Consider the following 19,084-nt stretch of genomic DNA (forward strand, 5'->3'; position numbering starts at 1 on the left):
AGATCTCCTCGCGGATCGACGAAGCTCTGAACCTGATCTGATTGCCAGGTAGTCCACGAATATCGACATCCCCGTCACAGGCTAAAGACCCACGCAAGCAAGAGACGACGAACGCATCTTGTGTTTATTTTCAAGAAAGTTGTAATCTTTTATTCTTTTGTTATTTGAATTCATTTGTAACGTTTAAAGTTTAATGAAATCAATGACTAAGGTAACTTTCGACGAAAACAGTGTCTTTTTTAATCTGTGAAAGACTAAACCGGCAACGCGTGTTAGGCGTAGATTTTGGGAGTTGAAAAGTAGTGTCTTCTCTTGGGGCAAAGACGAACCCGATGTTGGAGAGAAAGAATTTTATATTCTATCTCTATTTGCAAAGGAAACTCAAAGTGGGATCTTCACTTTGAGAATCTGAAGAGTGAAACTAAGAGTGAGATCTCCACTCCGAGAATAAAAAAGATTCGGATAATCCTAACTGTCAGAAGGTTTGATTATCGAACTAAAGGTGAATTTCTCGTTTATTAAGAGTGAATTTTGGTTTTGGCCCTAACTGTAGGAAGGTTTGACCAAATAGGAGTTTGAGGTGACCCTAACTGTAGGAAGGTTTGATCATTCGATTTGAAAGTGTACCTCTCGTTCATGGAAGGAATCGAGAGGAGATTTTGGTTTTGGCCCTAACTGTAGGAAGGTTTGACCAAATGGGAGGGTTTGAACGATCCTAACTGTTTAAAGGTTTGATCGTTTGATTCATGGACCTCTCATTCATGGAAGAAATCGAGAGGAGATTTTGGTTGTGATCCTAACTGTAAGAAGGTTTGACCAGGTATACAGCGGGAGTGAGAGTACAAATCACATTGGGAGTGTTGACTTGTACCAATCACTCAGTGGGTGTTCTTAGTATCGAGTAATAAATACTTAACACGAAGGGGTTTAACAATTGTCGAGGATTGGTAGATTAAAATTCTAAGCATTATGTCCGGACTCTGACAATTGGAGTGTTGAGTGCACAGATAAAGTGTGAGTTGGAATGAATTAAACCAGAAAGAATTTTAGTGGACCCACTGTTAATTAATTTGATCAGTGAGGGACTTTATGGTGGAGAACTATGAATCATCAACACCAGTAGGAGGTTTTTTATGAGGGAAGATTGATCCAACGATGTGGTCAACTCTCATCTCAGCAAAAGAGTGCTCGGAAGCTGGTGAAATTGCTCCTAGCATTTAGAGTCCAAGTGGGAGTTTCTTATTCATCAATTTTTTTATAGCGACCGGGTTATCCCTAAGAACACAACATATAACATTCTTTCGGGAACTTCCCGTTACATTCACCCCCAGCTTTCTTTGTGAAACTGGGTCTAACATTGTACTCAGCTGAATGATTGGGTTATCCTTAAGAATATCACATACAATATTCTTCCAGGAACTTCCCATTAAAATTAGGAAATAGTTTAGACTCGTATACTTGTTGGAGTATTAAGAAGCAGTTTAATCTCGTATACTCTTCGGAGTGTCGGAAGGAGCGGTTTATACTCGTATATTTGTCGGAGTCTTCATTCGGCTTAATTTAGCGTTATGACGCCAGCTTCAACCAAGGTTTGGATGCTATTCTTGAGAGCGAAGCAAGCCTTGGTGGGGTGAATGATCCTCCTGTGATACGCACAGTACTTTGAATCCGTAGTATTGTCAGCTTCCTCCTGATTTACGATAGGTGGTAGCTTGATCTTATTGTTCTCAAGGAGGGATTCAAAAATAGCTGGAACGTCTTTGTCCTTGAAGGAGTACTCTTTTTGGAGTCTCAGACCTGAAGTCTTTTGTTGTCTCCGGGATTGTTGTTGTGACGTCTGATTAGCATCAACAGTAGTTGCAGGGGCCTTCCCTTTACTACGGGAGACGAAGCTTGAATTTGGAGGGTTAGCCGTCGGTTGGCTTCTCTCGGCTTTCTTCCTTCTGAGGAAGTGGTCGGCCTGCTCTCCTTGCACTTTTAACTCTTTCAAGGTGTTGGACGGTGCTACTCCCATAACTTCCAACACGTCCAAAGAGAGGTTGTTGTGGCATGTTTGGAGGATGAAGTCCTCTGTGATCGGATCTCGGCAGTTCATCGCCTTATTCCGGAAGCGTTTGACGAAGTCGTCGACCATCTCGTTGTCTTCCTGTTTCTCATCAAAGAGTATCCTGATTGACACCTTGGTTTCATCATCAAAGAAGTGAGCGAGGAACAGGTTCTCCAGATCGTCCCAGCTGTTGATGCTTCCAGGCTTAAGACGGCGGTACCAATCGAAGACGGGCCCGCGAAGGGTGCCAACGAATGATCGAACCATTAAGGCTCCATTGCCAAAGATCATGCCCAAGTGGGATTTGAAGTAGATCAGATGTTAAGTGGGCGAACCCTTCCCGTTGAATGACGTGAAGTTGATTAGGTTAAACTTCGCCGGGTACAGGATCGACTCCCACTCTCTCGGGTAGGGACACGGAATGCCGGTCTTCTTCACCTCTTGATCAGACATCAGAGCGTTAATTTTTCTCTTGAGGTCTTTCATCTTTTCATCCTCGCTGGTATCCTTCCTTGGTCGATTTTGAGGAGGAACAATGGGGCCACCTCTAGTGTTATCATCATTGGTGGGACCACCCCCGATGTTGTTATTCTCAGTAGGGCCACCCCCAGTGTTTTGATCAATGGGAGGGTCATCAGCATTGATGTATTCATCCATGTCTGAATCACTAGCTGTTTGGCTAACAAATTCGACAAAGCTCGGATTTGTTGGTCGTGTATTTGTCTCATCCCCTGCATAGTCATTTTCATTTCGATTTTGAATTCTTCTTTCTGCTTAGCTAGAGCATCCTCAACCATTTTGGCTACTTCCTCGGTGTTAACCATAAATACTTCACGGGATTATCCTGGACTGGATACCGTTTTGTCAGAAGCGACTGCAGAGTTGGCATTTGATGTTTCATCCTCCGAGGATAATCCTCTATTCATTCTCTGATAGTCCCTACGTCTAGTAGTTCCCGTGCGTAACCGAGTTATACGTTAGGATACGCTTGAAAAATAATGGGGACTAAAACTTCGTGTTGACTTCCCTTTACTAACCATACTGATAGTGACTTCTGGGAATTCGTCATCTTATGCAGCTGATCTTTTTCTACGAAAACGCCTTGGCTTAGTTTTTGACGCTTCAGAGGAAAGCCTTTGGAATATCGAGACCCTATGTGGAGCAGTCTTGGGGTAGTTACACATTGATAATACTGCCCTGGTGAGTTTGACGCACGGACAATAAAAGTCCGTCTCCCGGGTATCTCTCTTTCGAGATCTGTTTGTACCCTTAGCCTGATAGTACAACTCATCGGCATGATGAACGAATCAATTTATCGTGTGTTGACATGACTTCTCAGGTATAATGTCGTTGTCTTAAGAACATGTTTCCTTCTGAGGATTCGTCGCCTTGTTGGCACTGTCAAGAGTCACACGTTTTGAGCTACGCCTTCGTGAGCGTGTGATCTCAACGGGCTCTTAGACTTCGATACGTAGTCCGAGGCAGTCAGTTATAGGAGTTTTCTCCTTACGAGAAGGCTCACACTTATTGCAAGGGAGAGTACGACCCCCAGTTCGATGAGTTGCTCGGGGTTCATTCACCATGCCCAAGCATTCTTTGACCACAAATCTGTTTTGATCTTCATGTAGAGGACCTAGGTGATCCTTCAACGGAATTCTGGATTTGGAGAGATCCACGCTATCGTAGGGCTTCACCGGAGGTGCGGGAGCAATAGGAGCGGGATCTGAAGTTGACGAAGGCTGGGGAACAGCCTCGAATCTGGAATCGAGCGAGAGACACGACTGGTGTCTCTTATCTGGTAGATGTGTTGTTTTGGCCTTCAGCACTCAAACCTACTTAGATCTTGGTGGTTTCTTGACCACCTCCTCCTGCTGTAATGTATGTGCTTCTTGTGCGAGAATCCGTGTATGCATAAGTAGTGCGCGGCATTTCTGGATACGCTCCTCGAGAGTAGAACGAGTTCGTTTGACATGAACCCATTTGTTAGTTGACGGTTGGGAGGAGGACCCTGATGCTTGTTGTGGCGATGACTTAGCCACTTGGCGCTTTCTGAACTCTAGATCTGCTTGGTAGCAGAGTCCGTCCACTTGCTCTAAAGCCTTAGCCAATTGGCGGGTGAGACGTTGGCGGTGCCTCTGACGAGCCCTCTTTGATAAGGTGTCCAGATCTGTGGCTTTGGCTTCATCGGACGCCGACGGATCGTTGCTAGGTACAACTGTGGTAGCGATAGCGGAGAGATCGTCTTCTTGGGTATTCAGATCTGAAGACCAGCGGATCTTTCGGGAGGAAGAGGCCTTCCTACACTTACGAAGAGAGGCAGATTTAGAGGAGGAGGAAGAGACGTACTCCTCAAACTTTTGCTGGTCGAATTCGTATTCGACCTCTTCATTCACCAGGATCTTGATCGTTGGCTGCGATACGACAGCCTTGGCAGTTAGGCTGTTGGCTCTCACTATGGTCGCCAGCTTGTTTGGGGAGAAAGTTGATGTCTTCATTGATGTATACATTACAACTTCAGTCGTTACAATAAAAACGAAAAAAAGATAGTCTTTTTATAAGACTCTTACACAATGAAAACGAAAAAAGATACAACTCTCGTCAAAACAAACGCAATGGACTTTTATCCTCCGTTGCTTGCATGGGATCCTGGCCTATGACGGGGATGTTAATATCCATAGACTACCAAACGATCAGATCAGATCCGGAGCTTCATTGATTTGTGAAGGAATCAAGAAACTGAAGCAATTATCTCGGCAACAGTAAGATAATCACTCTTCTCGAGATCACCGCAATAGCGCGATCTCAATGGAAGGAATCGGGAACTGTGGATCTGACGAGCCCCTCTTCTTTATGCTGACGAACTCTATCCGATCTCCTCCTCTCTTTTGAAATTCGTGCTCCTTCAGTCTTCAGAATTCCAGATCAGAAAAAATAAAAGCCCTGAGGCTGTATTTATAGGCTTTAGGGACCTCTATTTTTGGATAAGAACAATCGATTCACTCTTATCTTCAGTTGTAATCACTTTATCACGTTCTTGGATAGATTCAGATCAGTTGGAACAAATCCAGGTGGTTAACATTGAAAACAGCTTAAAACTGTCAAAAATCGATTTTCGGGGGTGTGGACACTCATGGGTGTCTCGGCTTGGCCGAGACACTCGTGGGTGTCTCAGCCATGGCTGAGACACTTGAGGGTGTCTCGCTGAGGCCTGGAGCATTGTTTTGTATATTCTGTCCATTTCTGTCGTATCTTTGACGTCCGAACTCGGAATTACATGATTCAAAGTGCATAGGAAAGCCGACGAGGAGATCTACAATCTCCTATAGTTGGATCATATGTGGAGCAGACGGGATATAAAGAGCACTTCGTCTTTTATAAAAGAAGTGTAGCTTCTGATCAGTTCGTGTTTCCGTTATTCTGAAATTTCGTTGCTTCACACGGTTCGTCGACTCACTTCATGCACTTGTCGACGTCAAATAATCTTCTGTGACTCGGATAGTGATATTCATCGTCTTTTCTCTGTCTCAAGCTGCATGCGGGAACCTAGAGGTATTTTTAGACACCTACACTCGCCCTTCCAAAGGATGATGGTTTCATATTTCATTCATGTTTAGATTTTATATACATTTTATAAATTGTTTGTCATTCAAAAAGGGGGAGATTGTTGGCCCTATTGTTTTGATGATGATTTGCCAAACAATTTATAGCAAAATTATTTTCTAGTGGTTGTGTCTTGTTTCTTTTTACAGGATATCCATATATGATGGAAAGTCATTCATATCAGAGTTAAAGATTCAAGATCAAGTTGTGTGCGCAATCACTTAGGTATATTTGTAACGTATATTGTGTGAATATATTTCAAGCTCAATATATATATACACACATAATTTTGATTTTTATTACAAAATGAGTTTATTTAAGAAAACAATGAAATATTGGTTTATTAATATTTTTTACATTACTTTCATGTTTTATAACGTTTATAAAAATATTTCATAAATTTTCCACATATTCTTACATGTCAAACGTCATTTTCATGATTCATCAAAAACATGTATTATGTACACTTTACAAAAATAATGATATTTTACAAATGGTAAGTAAAATTCTAATATTTCTTTTTGTAACATGTTCATATTCATGTTTATAAACTTTCCCAAAGTTTTACCTTTTTTGGAATTTATTTACTATTTTTAAAAGAGGTTTGAAAAACAGATTTACTGTTTATTTTTGGCTGATAACCTGTTATCAGTCGATTGATGGATTTTATCAGTCGACTGATGAACTCGTCTAGAAAGTGCTAAAAGTTTCTGTTTCTACGACTGACGCTCTATCAGTCGACTGATGGTCCTTCAGTCGACTGATAAGCTCTTTCGGTCGACCGACGAGCTGCAAACCGCTTACAACAGTCAGCTCATCAGTCAACTGATGAATCACGTCAGTCGACTGATAAGCTTCCAACGACTAGTTTTTCCAGATTTTTAGGTTTCCCTTTTTTTTGTCTTTTTCCTTGGTTTTCTCTTGGTTTTGGGGGTTGTTCTATGATTCTATATATACTCCATACCCTCTAACTTCCGAGTAACTAAGAAAATTATTTAATCAAGTTTTAAAAGAGTTTAGTTTGTGTTTAAGCATCGTTTTAAGTTTTGTTTCAAAAGAGGAGTTTTTCACAAGGATGAAGCTTTTGATTTTAACTGAGGAATTCATCATCATCATCATATCTACAGCTCCTTGTGTTTATAGAGAAGATTTCTAACTCTTTTATCTAGCTTATTTATTATTTTTATTTTCATATTCATATCTTAGCTAGTTTTATTTGAGTTAGAATTTTATTGTTCTCATTTATCACACACACTTTTATTGAACTTATAATATTATTCATTCTATTTATTGTTGCATAGTTGTGAGTGATTTAGTGAGAGTGGGCTTCATTATGTTCTCATTCATTGTTAGAGAACAAATTATTATATTGGAGCTAAATTTGTGAGTATCACTTTGTAATACACATTTACACCAAGAGGAGTGTGTGGTGAGGATATAGTCGATATCAAGAGGAGTGGCGTCGGTAGTAAAGCCTAGTGAGAGGTAGTAAAGCCGAGCATTTAAGGGATACGATACGTGAGGACCAACACTTGAGGTTGTAGTTTGTGTATGTACATTGTGATTGTCTTGTAGAGTTTTCGGTGAACTAGTGTGTAGAGAAGTTCTGGCTTCCAAACTGGGTGTGTCGATATAGTGGATATCTCCTCGAGGTGAGGAGCGGAGACGTAGGTCAAGGGTTGACCGAACTCCGTGATCATATCTTATGTTTGAGTTTGCTTTGTGTATATTTATTTTGTGCTTGTATTTTACATTCTTGCTCATAATTCATTCATATATCTTTTGCAAGAATTAATTAATCAATAAAGTTTTTTTTAATTGGCATAAAATTGAAATTAGATTAATATTGACCCTATTCACCCCCTCTCTAGGGTCTAACAATAGGCTGCTTCGATCGACTGATAAAGATCAATCGACTGAGTAGAAACAAAACTAATGATTGCAGAGCAGTTTACAATCGACTGATGAACAGTATCGGTCGACTGAAAAACATGCACAACCCATATATGAACAGTAAAACTGATTTTCAAAGTGTGTTTAAAAATAGTAAAAATGAATTTCAAAAATTGGGAAACTTGGGGAAATGATTATTTTGATGAAAATAAACATGTTAGAAAATAAAATTTTCAAATCTCATTTCTCGTTTGTGAAAAATCATAATTTTGCAAAATCTCAAAAATAGTAGTTCATTTAAACACTTGATTTTGTCAAAACGATTTCAACCACATTTTGGAATCCTTTTGTATGGATTAATGGACTTAGAAATGATATGAAGTAGTATTGTCAAGTCTATAATCCAAAACAGTGATAAATCAAAACAAACGATAAATCAAAATAAATGTGTGTGTGAATGAATTTTGAGCTCTAAGTATAAACACACAAAGTATAAACCTAAAACACTATGCCCAAGCTATAGATCTTCAATTAAGCTCGTTTTGGTTGTGGATGAAGCGATGATAAATCTTGACTTGAATTGTGACGGCGTCATTCCGATTTTCTCCAACCTCCTTTAGGTATTATCGTGAAGGCGCAAGTCCAACCAACCTCTGACAGAGGATATTTGTATAGAATTCCTAACAAGCAAATACAAACACTCGACAAACGATTTTAGTAATTATTTATTAATCATCAAAACTAGATCATACAATAGGCTCATGAACATGAGACCTAACAGAGAAAAGTTCTAAGAAATTGCTTACCTTTGCATCTGTAATAGTTTTTTAGTCATGCAAGAGGGGTACTCTATAGTCTTTTTGGCTGAGCCTGAGCTGGCGACTGAGTCAGCATTAACTTTACAGATGTCGGTCATAGAGTGGTCACGGGATGTGTACTATCACTTCGGTATTAATGAGATGAGATAGGTGACACACGAAGCCGACGTGGTCCGATGTATTATAAATAGTGTCGGGGACGAAGAAATGATGGCGTCTGCCAAGCATTTTATGTGATGGTTCGAGGTCGAAGATGCCTTTTGACTTGTATCGAGGGGTGCTGAGAAGTAACACCTTTCGAGTTGACGCAGCGAGATGCCAGCTAATTAACCGGTTGAATGGAATTGTAGTTAGTCGCATTTGATGAGAGGACCGACAAGTATTGTCATTTGATTCGACATAGCGAGATGTTGATTTGGCGAGTCGACTAGGTCAACCCTGGCTGTCCTAAGCGTCGAGTTGACTAAATGTTGTGTGACGGGTGATATTCGCCTGTTATCGGCGAGGCCATAAGTTGGCGACTGAAAACACCATAATATATTATATTAAATATATTGAATGATTACATACAGTAAATATAAAATTAGTTAAATAATATTAAGTATTGGATTTATTACATTTTATGTATTAATTAAATATTTAATTATAAATAGTTAAAATGAATATATTTAATATTTTACTAAATAACTATACAATATTAAATATTAATATTAACTAGAAATGTGTTGTAAATATTAATTAGTAGTGTTTGTTTTTAAATGTACGTGGACCAAGAGGAGAGAGAAAATCCTAGGAGGAAGATTACAGTCCTCTAATTTTAACATGAATTTTTTTTTTGAAAATTTCTCACTAGAATGTATAGAGTAGGACTAGAATTTAGATTTTAAAATCCTAGTCCTAATCGTAATTCTAAACAACCAATAGCATCATAAAGCTAAAATTCAAATCCTAATTATAAACCATACCTTAACAGTATAGTGAAAAAAAATCCTAGTCCAAAAAAAAAATCATAACCAATAACCCCACTAAAGTAAAGGGAAGAGGACAGAGCTCCTTTTCTTTGAGGCTTCAATACAAATAGCCCGTGGTCTCGCCGTCTATATAAAGTTAAGATTCAAATAGTCGACAGAACTCTGGCAGTATATACTATTATCTATCTTCTATCATTTTCCTAAAGCCTTTTTAATAAGTGACCTACTAGTTGGTTCTACGTCACTCTCAACTTCGCGACATCACAACAACGCTTCGCAAATATGATTTGCCTTTTTGTCAATAATCAACCAGAGAAAAAACAATAGCAAAAGCACCCTTATACGTCTCATGCTCTTTGTCATGAAAGTTAATTAATCATATACCAACATTGTTGCTAGATGCCTCCAAGGCTGATGTGGTCCCCTGTGCACTGTGGTCTTGATAAATCATTTACTTGATGAGCGTATCAAATTTGATAAATTGGAATCCTTGCAACAGATCCTTTTACTGATCATTTATATTTGTATTATCATGAGAAGGAAGTTTCTTGTAATTTAATTTGTAAAATGCTAACAATTTATTGACGAAAAAAAAAGAACGCGACAACCACACACACATATTTTACTATATATATTATATATATATACTATATATATATAAAGGCTGGCATAGGGTCCGCCCAAACCACCATCCTAAATCAACACCCCCGCTCTCATATGTTACAAGTACAACACCGGGGCTGCTACATGGAGATTTTAAATTTAAAATCTCATGTGGGCCTGGGTGTACTGTAGCATATGAGAAGGGGGTGTGGATTGGGATGTGGTTTGGAGGTGTGCCCAATCATTTTCATATAATATATATATATACTATATATATATATATATATATAATATATATATATATATAAAGTACAATTGCATCTTCCCTCTCTAAAATAAAAAAACATAAAAGAAAAAGAAAAAAAGAAGAAGAAGAAGACGAACTTTGCTTAAACTTGACTCGTCATTTTTCTCTTTCACAAATCTGAGAAGGAAAAACATGGAAGTTTACAAAGGCTACACTCTTTGAGAAGGCTTTTAGAGAAGCTTCCAAAATTTAAGAAAAACCAACCAAAAAATAAAAAAATAAATAAAACAAATTTACAGGCACGTGCATGTTCCTCCGTCTCCTTTTCAAATTTACAAAAGCATATCAGACTTCGCCGGTAGCCTCCTGTAGAAATTATACGGCACGGACGGCAACTTGGACCTGAACTTAGGATGCCTCAACAAATACAACCCCAAAACAACCACGATCACCTGAAACGGCGTCGCGTAGAGCACGAACGCCAAAATCACGGCCATCATTATGACGAACGATCGTTGCCTCTCATGAGGTCCTCCCAGCCCTCAGTATGGCCTGCGCCGGCTCGCCGCTGCGTGCGCCGAAGTCCCCGATCACCGTTTTGCACTCTCCCAGCCACGCTCGCTCCAATCCGATTAAATACAGTCCGCCCATCCGGGGACAACATCGCTCGGCCTTGTTGTCGGAAACGTGTCGAACTCCTCGTCGAGCTCGTCCGGGCGCGCCGCCTCCGCACATGACATTTTCATGTCCATGTGCGGCGGCGACCTCGGCCTGTACCGATAGTTCCATACGCCAATCACGAACATGTAGAGGAACATCGTGGGGAGGATGAGCTCCGGATAGCACACGAGAATCAAGAATAAGGTGTGGACGAGTATAGTAGTTATCGGGTTCCGCCAGTTTCGGACACCATCGAACCACCGGCCGATTGCAGCAAAGCCAGTGAGCACCGACGTGATTCGGAAGAAGTTGGCTTTGCTCCGACGGAGGCTGAACATGTGGGAGTCGACATCGAGCATGTACTCAACTGCCTCGTGACACGGAGGGGCGGTTTCAGCGGCGGCTGAGCCCTTGTGGCGACAGATTTGCATCGGCTTGGTGACGGAGTCTGATCGCAGTTGAATGACTGAGATTGGTTGATACGTAGTGCATTTTGAGGGGAGTAAGGTTTTGGTTGTAGAGGGTCACCGATGTTGACAAAAGCTGTGCAGGTGAATCGGACGCGCTAGGTGAAGCTCGCCGGTCTTTTTAAGACCGGAGGGTGGAGGACGAGCAGGGCGGGTGGAGATGTGTGTAGACTCGATCGGTTTCGAAGTGTAGATAGTCGAATTCGGACTTTTCCGATCCTCTGATCCGAGCATTACGCCGTTATTTGCCGCATGACATGGCAGTTGTCGAAGACTCCGATTGTGATCACAGTACAAGCGATCAAACACCTGCGCAAGTGTATTGCCTCGTTCCATCTCGGGTCAAGGTGTCGAGCAACGTACGTGTCCGAACGCCATTTGGACCCGTACTTTGGCGACACAGTATGCGTCGGTTTGTTCGCCCTTTCCTTCGCCTTCATCGACAGAATTGGGGGGCTGAGATTCCGAGTAAGCAAAGCCGATACTAGGCTTTCTTAGTAGCTTGTTGGACGGTTGAAGGTCGAGCTATAATGCGTCGATTCGTCGAGGACATGGTACCCGCGTTCAAGAGAGATTCTCAGTGAATTTTGCTTGAAACCTGGACTCTTTCTTCTTGAAGTCCTTCTTCGCAAATCTCGGCTCAACCCAAAAAATCAGCCACGCGGCCTTCGACATGCCTTGTAATGTCAGTCCTCTTAAAAGCGGCATCACCCGGAAAAAGCAGCCTGCCACGTAATTCGGCCTTATTCGCCGCCAACCCGATGCCTCGACCGATATTATCAAGCGGCTCACTCGTAAGGCTCAGCAGCGCAAACAAAAAGTCATGGTTCAGCACCGGGTTAACGCGATCTAGACACTCCGGTCGCGCTCGATCTGGTTCGCCATAACTGGATCTTAATCACCAGGTTCTTCGGTGAGTCCCCGATTCACTCTTCGACGGATACGAGGTCCTGAGCTTACGATGACGGTGACACCAAGTAAAGTATCGGTTCGGGGAGAAGTAAGAGCCTTGGATCGAGTCTGGTTCCAGTCCGCTGCATCCAATCAGTGAAGCGTCGGAAGCACAAGCCTCCAGGGAACGCCTCGTCGGCGCTGAGTCTCGCGATCCAAAACAGGCGAGCATGATCTCGCCGTGGTTAAGCTTATCCGCGCTTTGCCTGTTCGAGCTTGTACCACTGCGGGGAGCTAGCGGCGCATCGGGCGGACCCGAAGAGGCAAGCTCCAAAAAGAATGTTCATCACAAATCGTTCGCCAGACGAAATCATCTTAACCAAATCTTGTCTTTGACCGGTGACCTCCACGAAATTGCCCTGAAGCTTTTCTCAGGGAGAAAGGCGAAAGATTTGGCGGGCAAACAGGGGTTCTGGGTCTTTTCTCAGAGATGCCCGGGTCGTGCCCTTGTAGTTGCCGAGCTGACCTCGCGTAGGGGTCGGAGCTGCCGGTGATGTATGGCGGAAGATCCGCGGCCTTCAAGCGACGTTGACGTAAAGGTAGTGCATTTGTTCGACGAGGTCGTAGTCGACGAAATCTTGTCGGCCCGACGCGGTGCCCCGGATCGACGCGGCGATCGGCGGTCTCGTCTGCGATCAGCGCCGTACTCGCTCTGGCGGCGGTTCATCCCCCTGCATCTGCATTCATCACCGCCGGCGGAGGCGCAGGTCGCCCCCCGCCGCGGGGAGCGGCGCGGAATTTCGGTCGTCTTGGGCGTTAGGCGGCGGCGAGGGGGTGTTGGCTGCTCCTGGGACGGAGTGGAAACTCTCGGCGGCTCCCCTTTCTTACTTCTCCTTCTTACGCCCCCTCCTCCTCCCTGCACGCTTTTGTTGGAACTCTTCCTCTTTTCTCGTCGGCGGCGGATGTACGGAGCGGGGTAGGACTCACCCGGCACCGGAGTTTGGAGACGGAGAGGGAGCGCGACGAACGGCGGGTTGATCAGGGTAGACAAGAGAGCGCGGATGTAGCCCGCCAGATGTTGGAGAAAATCCCACGCGCTTCTTCGGAGGGGAAGCGGGTGACTTGGGCCTTCAGAGTCTGCCGAAGGGCGGCGACGGAGACGCCGAGACGCGGACGCGCGCGAGGAAGGCGCGCGCGGACGCGGAGGAGGGTTTAGGCTAGAGCGGAATGGGCTGCGTGGAAGAGGGAGACGTGCGAACGATTGGTCGGCGATGTTCTGGATCAGGGCCTGGGGAGGACTGAAAGACGAGGGTTTTGGTTCCACTGAGGTTGAGGTCTCTAAACTTGGTTTGGGTCGGTGGAGTTGGCCGTCGAAGTCGACGCCTGCGACGAAGGGTTGGAGGAGCCGTGCCTCTCGCTTGGCCATTAGATCGTGGGCGTCGAGGACCTTGACGGCGAGTGTTCATGGCGCGTTCCTCCGATTGATTTGGGTGGCGCGAGAGCGAGACAGAGGGACGAGGGAGGGAGGGAGTGTGCGAGCGTTTGGTTTTCGTAGGTAGGGAAGAAGACAGATGGGGTCGGAGTGGTGGGAGTGTATGATGTTCCTTGCCTTGGGGGTTCTTATATTCCCTGGTTAAACTAGAAACTAGCTGCAATGGAAATTTGCAAACTGAAAATAATTGTTTGTTCACAGCACCAAAATTTTACATGTGTCATACATATCTCAGTTTGATTTTTGGGAAGAAAAGCCGCGAGATGGTTTTGGCAATCTTGTTGAATGTGGAACACATATGTGATAGAAAATAGAAAAAAGGAGAAGGAATGCTTCCAGCCCCCAAATCGTAACAATATGTTTCCGTCCTGCCCAAGCTTTTTCAAAACGCTCCTAAAACCGCCCAAATTCCTCGTAATACTATGCTGCTGCAGGCCCCAAATCATAGAAGCTCCGAAGGAATTATTTACAACATAAAAGCTAATAATAACGCCATTCTCTCTGCTCTTCTTAATCATTATATTCGTAAGTAACCATACAAAATCGCCTCCTCTCTCCCTCCTCCTCCCCCACCATTTTTGGCGCTAGCGCTCCTCGTCCGCTTCTGCAACCTCGTGCGGCGCGAAGCTCTCTCTCCGGTCTCGAACGCCTCGCGCCCTCGCCTGCCGGCTCGCGCGAGATCCTCCGTGTCGCACCGGCCGATCCAGCGCGGCTCATGGCTCAACCCCTGCAGGCCTCTGTTCCCAACCTAATCCTCTCCCCCAGACGGCCACAATCAAAGCCCCCTGCCTCCATCGCCGCTTCAGGTCCATCATCCCCCACACGCATCTAAGTGTTTTGTCGTTCTGAATATTATTGTACTTTATGTCTTTCATACAACTTTTGCGGTGTGTGTTAAATACTCATTCATTCTCTTTTCTGCAGGAAAATTTACGCGTGGTTGTTAAGGTTCATACGCGTTGCTTGTTAATAGTATTGGTTGTTAAGGTTATACGCGTTGGCTTGTTAAGGTTATGATTTCGTTGGTTAGTTAAAGGTTTCGTGGTTGCTTGTTAAGGTTAGCGGGCTTGTTGTTAAAAGTTTAACGCGTTGGTTGTTAAGCATTAACGGCGTAACCTAATCAAGTAATCAGCGTAACGCTTAATAACCAAACGTGTAACGCTACAAGCAACCAAAAGCTTAACAAACCAAACGCGTATAACTTGTAACCAACTGCACGACATGACCTTAACACCAACGTATAACGGCTTAACAAGGCAACCTGTAACCTTACAACCAACACTGTAAATCGTTTGGCTTTTGAAAATGCGTACCTATTAACAAGCACCACAACGCGTAACCTTGAAGTAAGGCAAACCGAAACCTTAAGCAACCAACGGCGTATGAACTTTAACTAACCAACAACAGTAACGGCTTAAACAGCAACCAACAGTGTAACCTTAAGCAAGCAATGCTATAACTTTAACAACCAACACATAAAATCGTTTGGGCTTTTGAAAATTTCTATTAAAATTAAAAGTGAAATGATTATTACGAAATCTAGCTGCACTCCCACTAACGCTAAAACAAATGTATGCACATCGTCTTCTTCCTCTACCTTTTGTCAACGGTGCTCAAAACAAACCATGGCAGTCCACCGCTCCTCCGAGTGAGTGTTGAGTGTAAAATGTAAAGTAATCATACAAATTGGGCCAGTTTATGTGGTGCTGTAAGCAGACTTTTCTGAAGGAAAGTGTAGAATTGTTACTTCGGCCTTTTATTTTTATGACAGTTATGAATTATTATAGTAAAGAGTAGCAAAAAATTAAAGGCTTTTTTTTCTATCCTTTCTTTTTTTTTATTTTTATGAAGGTTTAGCCGAGTTTGCTTGTGAATGTTACGGGTTTGGCTTTGTTAAGGTTACACGTTGGTTGTTGAATGTTACCGCGTTGATTGGTTAAGGTTACGGGTTGGTTGTTAAGGTTACGGGTTGGTTGTTAAGGCTTAATCTTCACAATCAATGCGCGTAACCTCATAACCAAGGGCAAACCGTAACCTTAAACAAGCAACACGTAACGCTTAACAAGCAACCCGTAATCTTAAGCAACCCTTAACCCTTAACAAGCCGTAACATGTATCTGGCAAACAGAAAAGATAACTATCATTGATACATGTATATTAAACGTGAAGAAAGAAAATTATCGTTGACTGCAAGAAGAGAAGAGGCCATTCTTTTACGAACGGAAAACTTATTTTGAATGGGGGGGGGGGGGGGGGGAAAATAAGAAAGATCCGCAAAAAGAAAAACATGTGACAGGCCAGAAACTCCTGTTGGCTAGTAAATCTAGATGCATTAGTTTTTCAGAAGCTACAAACGAACATCAAGTTTCGGCCACAGTGTCATTACGAGATGCAATTCAATCATTTAGCCATCTCTCTGCTCTCTCTTCGCTAGGTTCTGCTCCAAGCTTGTGTGGCATTCATGGTGTCCTCCAAGAGCTTGGGTGCTGTAAAAAAAATCCGTCTGCAATAGTTAACATGAGGAAAACCTCAATGCGTCCTCGGAACGAGGCCAGGCTGGGGGCAGGGTACATGGTTAAAGTTGAGGGTCTGAGCTTCATGAAAATATTCTCAGCGAGCGAAGGCGCGAGGGGTCGAGCGAGGGGGCGTCGAGCGGTGCGCCGGCATGGATCAGCGGTGACGATGAGAGGATGCTCAGGCGAGCATGAGACGAGGGGTCGAGCCGTGAGACGCCGGAAGAGGAGTTCGGACCGCCAACGAGGGTTGCAGAAGGGAACAGAGAGGGCTAGGGCAAAAATGGTGGGGAAAGAGGAGGATGAGAGGAGGGGGGATTGTATGGTTATTACGAATATTAATGATTAGAGAGAGAAGTGTGTATTATAGTCTTTACCTGTGTAAAATTCTGGGCTTTTGTGTTTTAGGGGCTCAGAACACAGTTATTACGATTGGGGGTTTTTAGAAGCGTCTGAAAAAGTCTGGGAGAGGAAGCAATACTATGTTACGAACTTGGGGAGCTGGAAGCATTTTTCGCTTAAAAATTAATATTATAGGAATTAATATAAATTTCAGTAATGAAAAATCTTGCAACTCGCGGAGGAGGGGGGCGGAGGGGGGGTAATAAAAAATAAAATAAAAAACTCCTTCAATAGACGAATTTCTAAAAAAAAAATTCCCAAAACAATGCAAAAGCCATGTTGTTGAAGGTATATCACATTGTCCTAGTCCTTTTCGCAATTCATAACCTCCAAGAACTAGTCAAGTTCAACTTTTTTATTTAAAGAAAAATACTGAAGGCTTTTACTAATTTTGACTTAGCTATTTTTAAAATTAGTTTCAATACGATCTCAAAGGAAGAGTGGCTGAGTGAGGGTGGGCGAGTGTAGATTGAGAACGTAATATTATTGATTTAATAAATGACGTCGCCTACAAGTAGTTTCTTAATAGATTGAATGAAGTGGAGGCGTTTTAGCTGCTTTTTCAGAATAATTTAAATCGAGAAAACAGACTGTCGCTTTTAGTAATGGCTTGGACCAAAGGCCATTTTGTTTGGTAATTTATTTTATAGTTCCATTGAATCTTACCGAATAATTTCTTTGAATCATTAGGCCATTATATTCAAAGCAGTATTGGTGGACAAAATTTTTGAAAAAGTCCCTATTTGGACCTTTTATTTACAAAAAATCGACGCCCTTTCAACCGCACTACGACCTGGTTTTCAGCCCCTGTCGTTGAAGACCAGGTCAGTTTCCTGAAAAAAATTTACGAAACTCCTTCCGGGAGTTGAACTCCGCGTGAAGATTAATTTCTTCAAAAATCTTCAGGCGGGAGTTGAACTCCCCGTGAAGATTTAGCTGCACACAACAGACTTCACGGGAAGTTGACATCCCGTGAAGTCTGTTAGAGTATTAAAAAAATCCAGCGGGAGTTCGCTCTTTGGGAAATTTAGACGACAAATTCACGGAAGTTGAACTCCTGTGAAGCTGCAGGTTTTACAAAACATGCACAGGCTTGTCTGTGCTGTGCATGTTTTGTATATATCTACCTGTTTTAACTGCATATATATATATATATATATATATATATATATATATATATATAGTATATAATATATATATATATATATTATATTATATATATATATATTCCACAATTGATTGTATAAATTTCTCATGCTTTTAATAGAATATAAAAGTACATCCTCTAAGTGATGCACCCCCTGGCTATTGTTCACTTGTGGCCTGCACAAATTTAGATCGCGAAGCGTTTCAGGTTCTTTAATTACTGGGTACAATGCCAAGGATATGACGAAGTGATGCAAAGTGGTCTGGAAAGTCATTTTGATGGTTTCATCCTATGTTCATTTTTTGTTAAAAGGCTTAAAAATCTTAAATTAGGTCTAAGCAATGACTAAAGAATCTTATTTGCTTCAACAAGGTGCTATATTATTAAATTATCCAAACAGCTAGAGACCTTATCAGAATAATTTAAATGCATGATATGGGAAATGAAGAACTGGCAGGCTTAAGAATCTATAAGTATCATATGAGCTTAGTGGTTGGCTTTATAAGGAAGAAAATGAGTTGAGAACAAAATAAGTAGAGCAATTATGCTTCAACAAGGAGATAGAAAACACAAAATTCTTTTATAATGTGCAATCAAACAAGGATTTTTGCTTGCAAATACCAATATCAGGAATCTTATTGATAAAGATGGTGCTCGCTATTTCTTGCTTTTGACAAGTTGAAGTTGCTTGCTCCAGATTTTATGATGACTTTTCATCAAAACTAATACATGGGAATGTGTTTCCTAAGTCAGCAGCTGAAGAAAATCCTTACCTCTTGAAGCTAAGCAAATGGTTAGTATAAAGGAAATCAATAACAAAGGAGAATTAAAAGAGATCTTTCAAATGAATCCAGACAAGGCTCCAGGACCAGATGGTTTTAAACAGGCGTTATTTTTATCACACAATTGACGTTGATCAAGGAATGATGTGCGTATCTAGCTGTCAAAATCTTTTTTCTCTTCAGGTAGATTCTAAAACAGATAAATAACTTTTCTACTCTAGTACTCAAAATCAAAAGAAGCCAACGTCGCATCAAGTATTATAGACCTACTATCTGTGTTGGCGCAATGTTATTTAGCAAAATTATTACAAAGATGTTAAGCAAGCAGATTGAAGTTGGTGGTGGGTGAGTTGATTTCAAATAATGCAATGCTTTCTTCAAGGTAGACAAATTAGGTCGAAATGTTTCTTATTGGCACATAGAGTTGTTAGAGATTCCTCTAGGAAGCATGGTAAACAGAGCTTGTATTTCAAAATTGAAATTGGCATAAAGCATTCGACAGTATAAAATATGGGAATTTGTATACTATATTATCACTGCATGGGTTTTCT

At 42.1% G+C, this 19,084-nt stretch overlaps 1 protein-coding gene and 1 pseudogene across 1 annotated transcript in view; both read right to left on the reverse strand.

Moving 5' to 3' along the window:
- LOC109839094 lies at nucleotides 10,327-11,270 on the reverse strand (annotated as a pseudogene).
- Nucleotides 18,688-19,084, reverse strand: part of LOC109839095 (FT-interacting protein 1-like) — a 2,048-nt gene continuing 1,651 nt past the window's right edge. Inside the window, 1 exon segment of the mRNA XM_020407529.1 lies at nucleotides 18,688-18,723. Within this exon segment, the coding sequence (XP_020263118.1) occupies nucleotides 18,688-18,723 (36 nt within the window).

This window comes from Asparagus officinalis, chromosome 4 (assembly GCF_001876935.1).
Source record: "Asparagus officinalis chromosome 4, Aspof.V1, whole genome shotgun sequence".
In the NCBI taxonomy this organism is placed as follows: Eukaryota; Viridiplantae; Streptophyta; class Magnoliopsida; order Asparagales; family Asparagaceae; genus Asparagus; species Asparagus officinalis.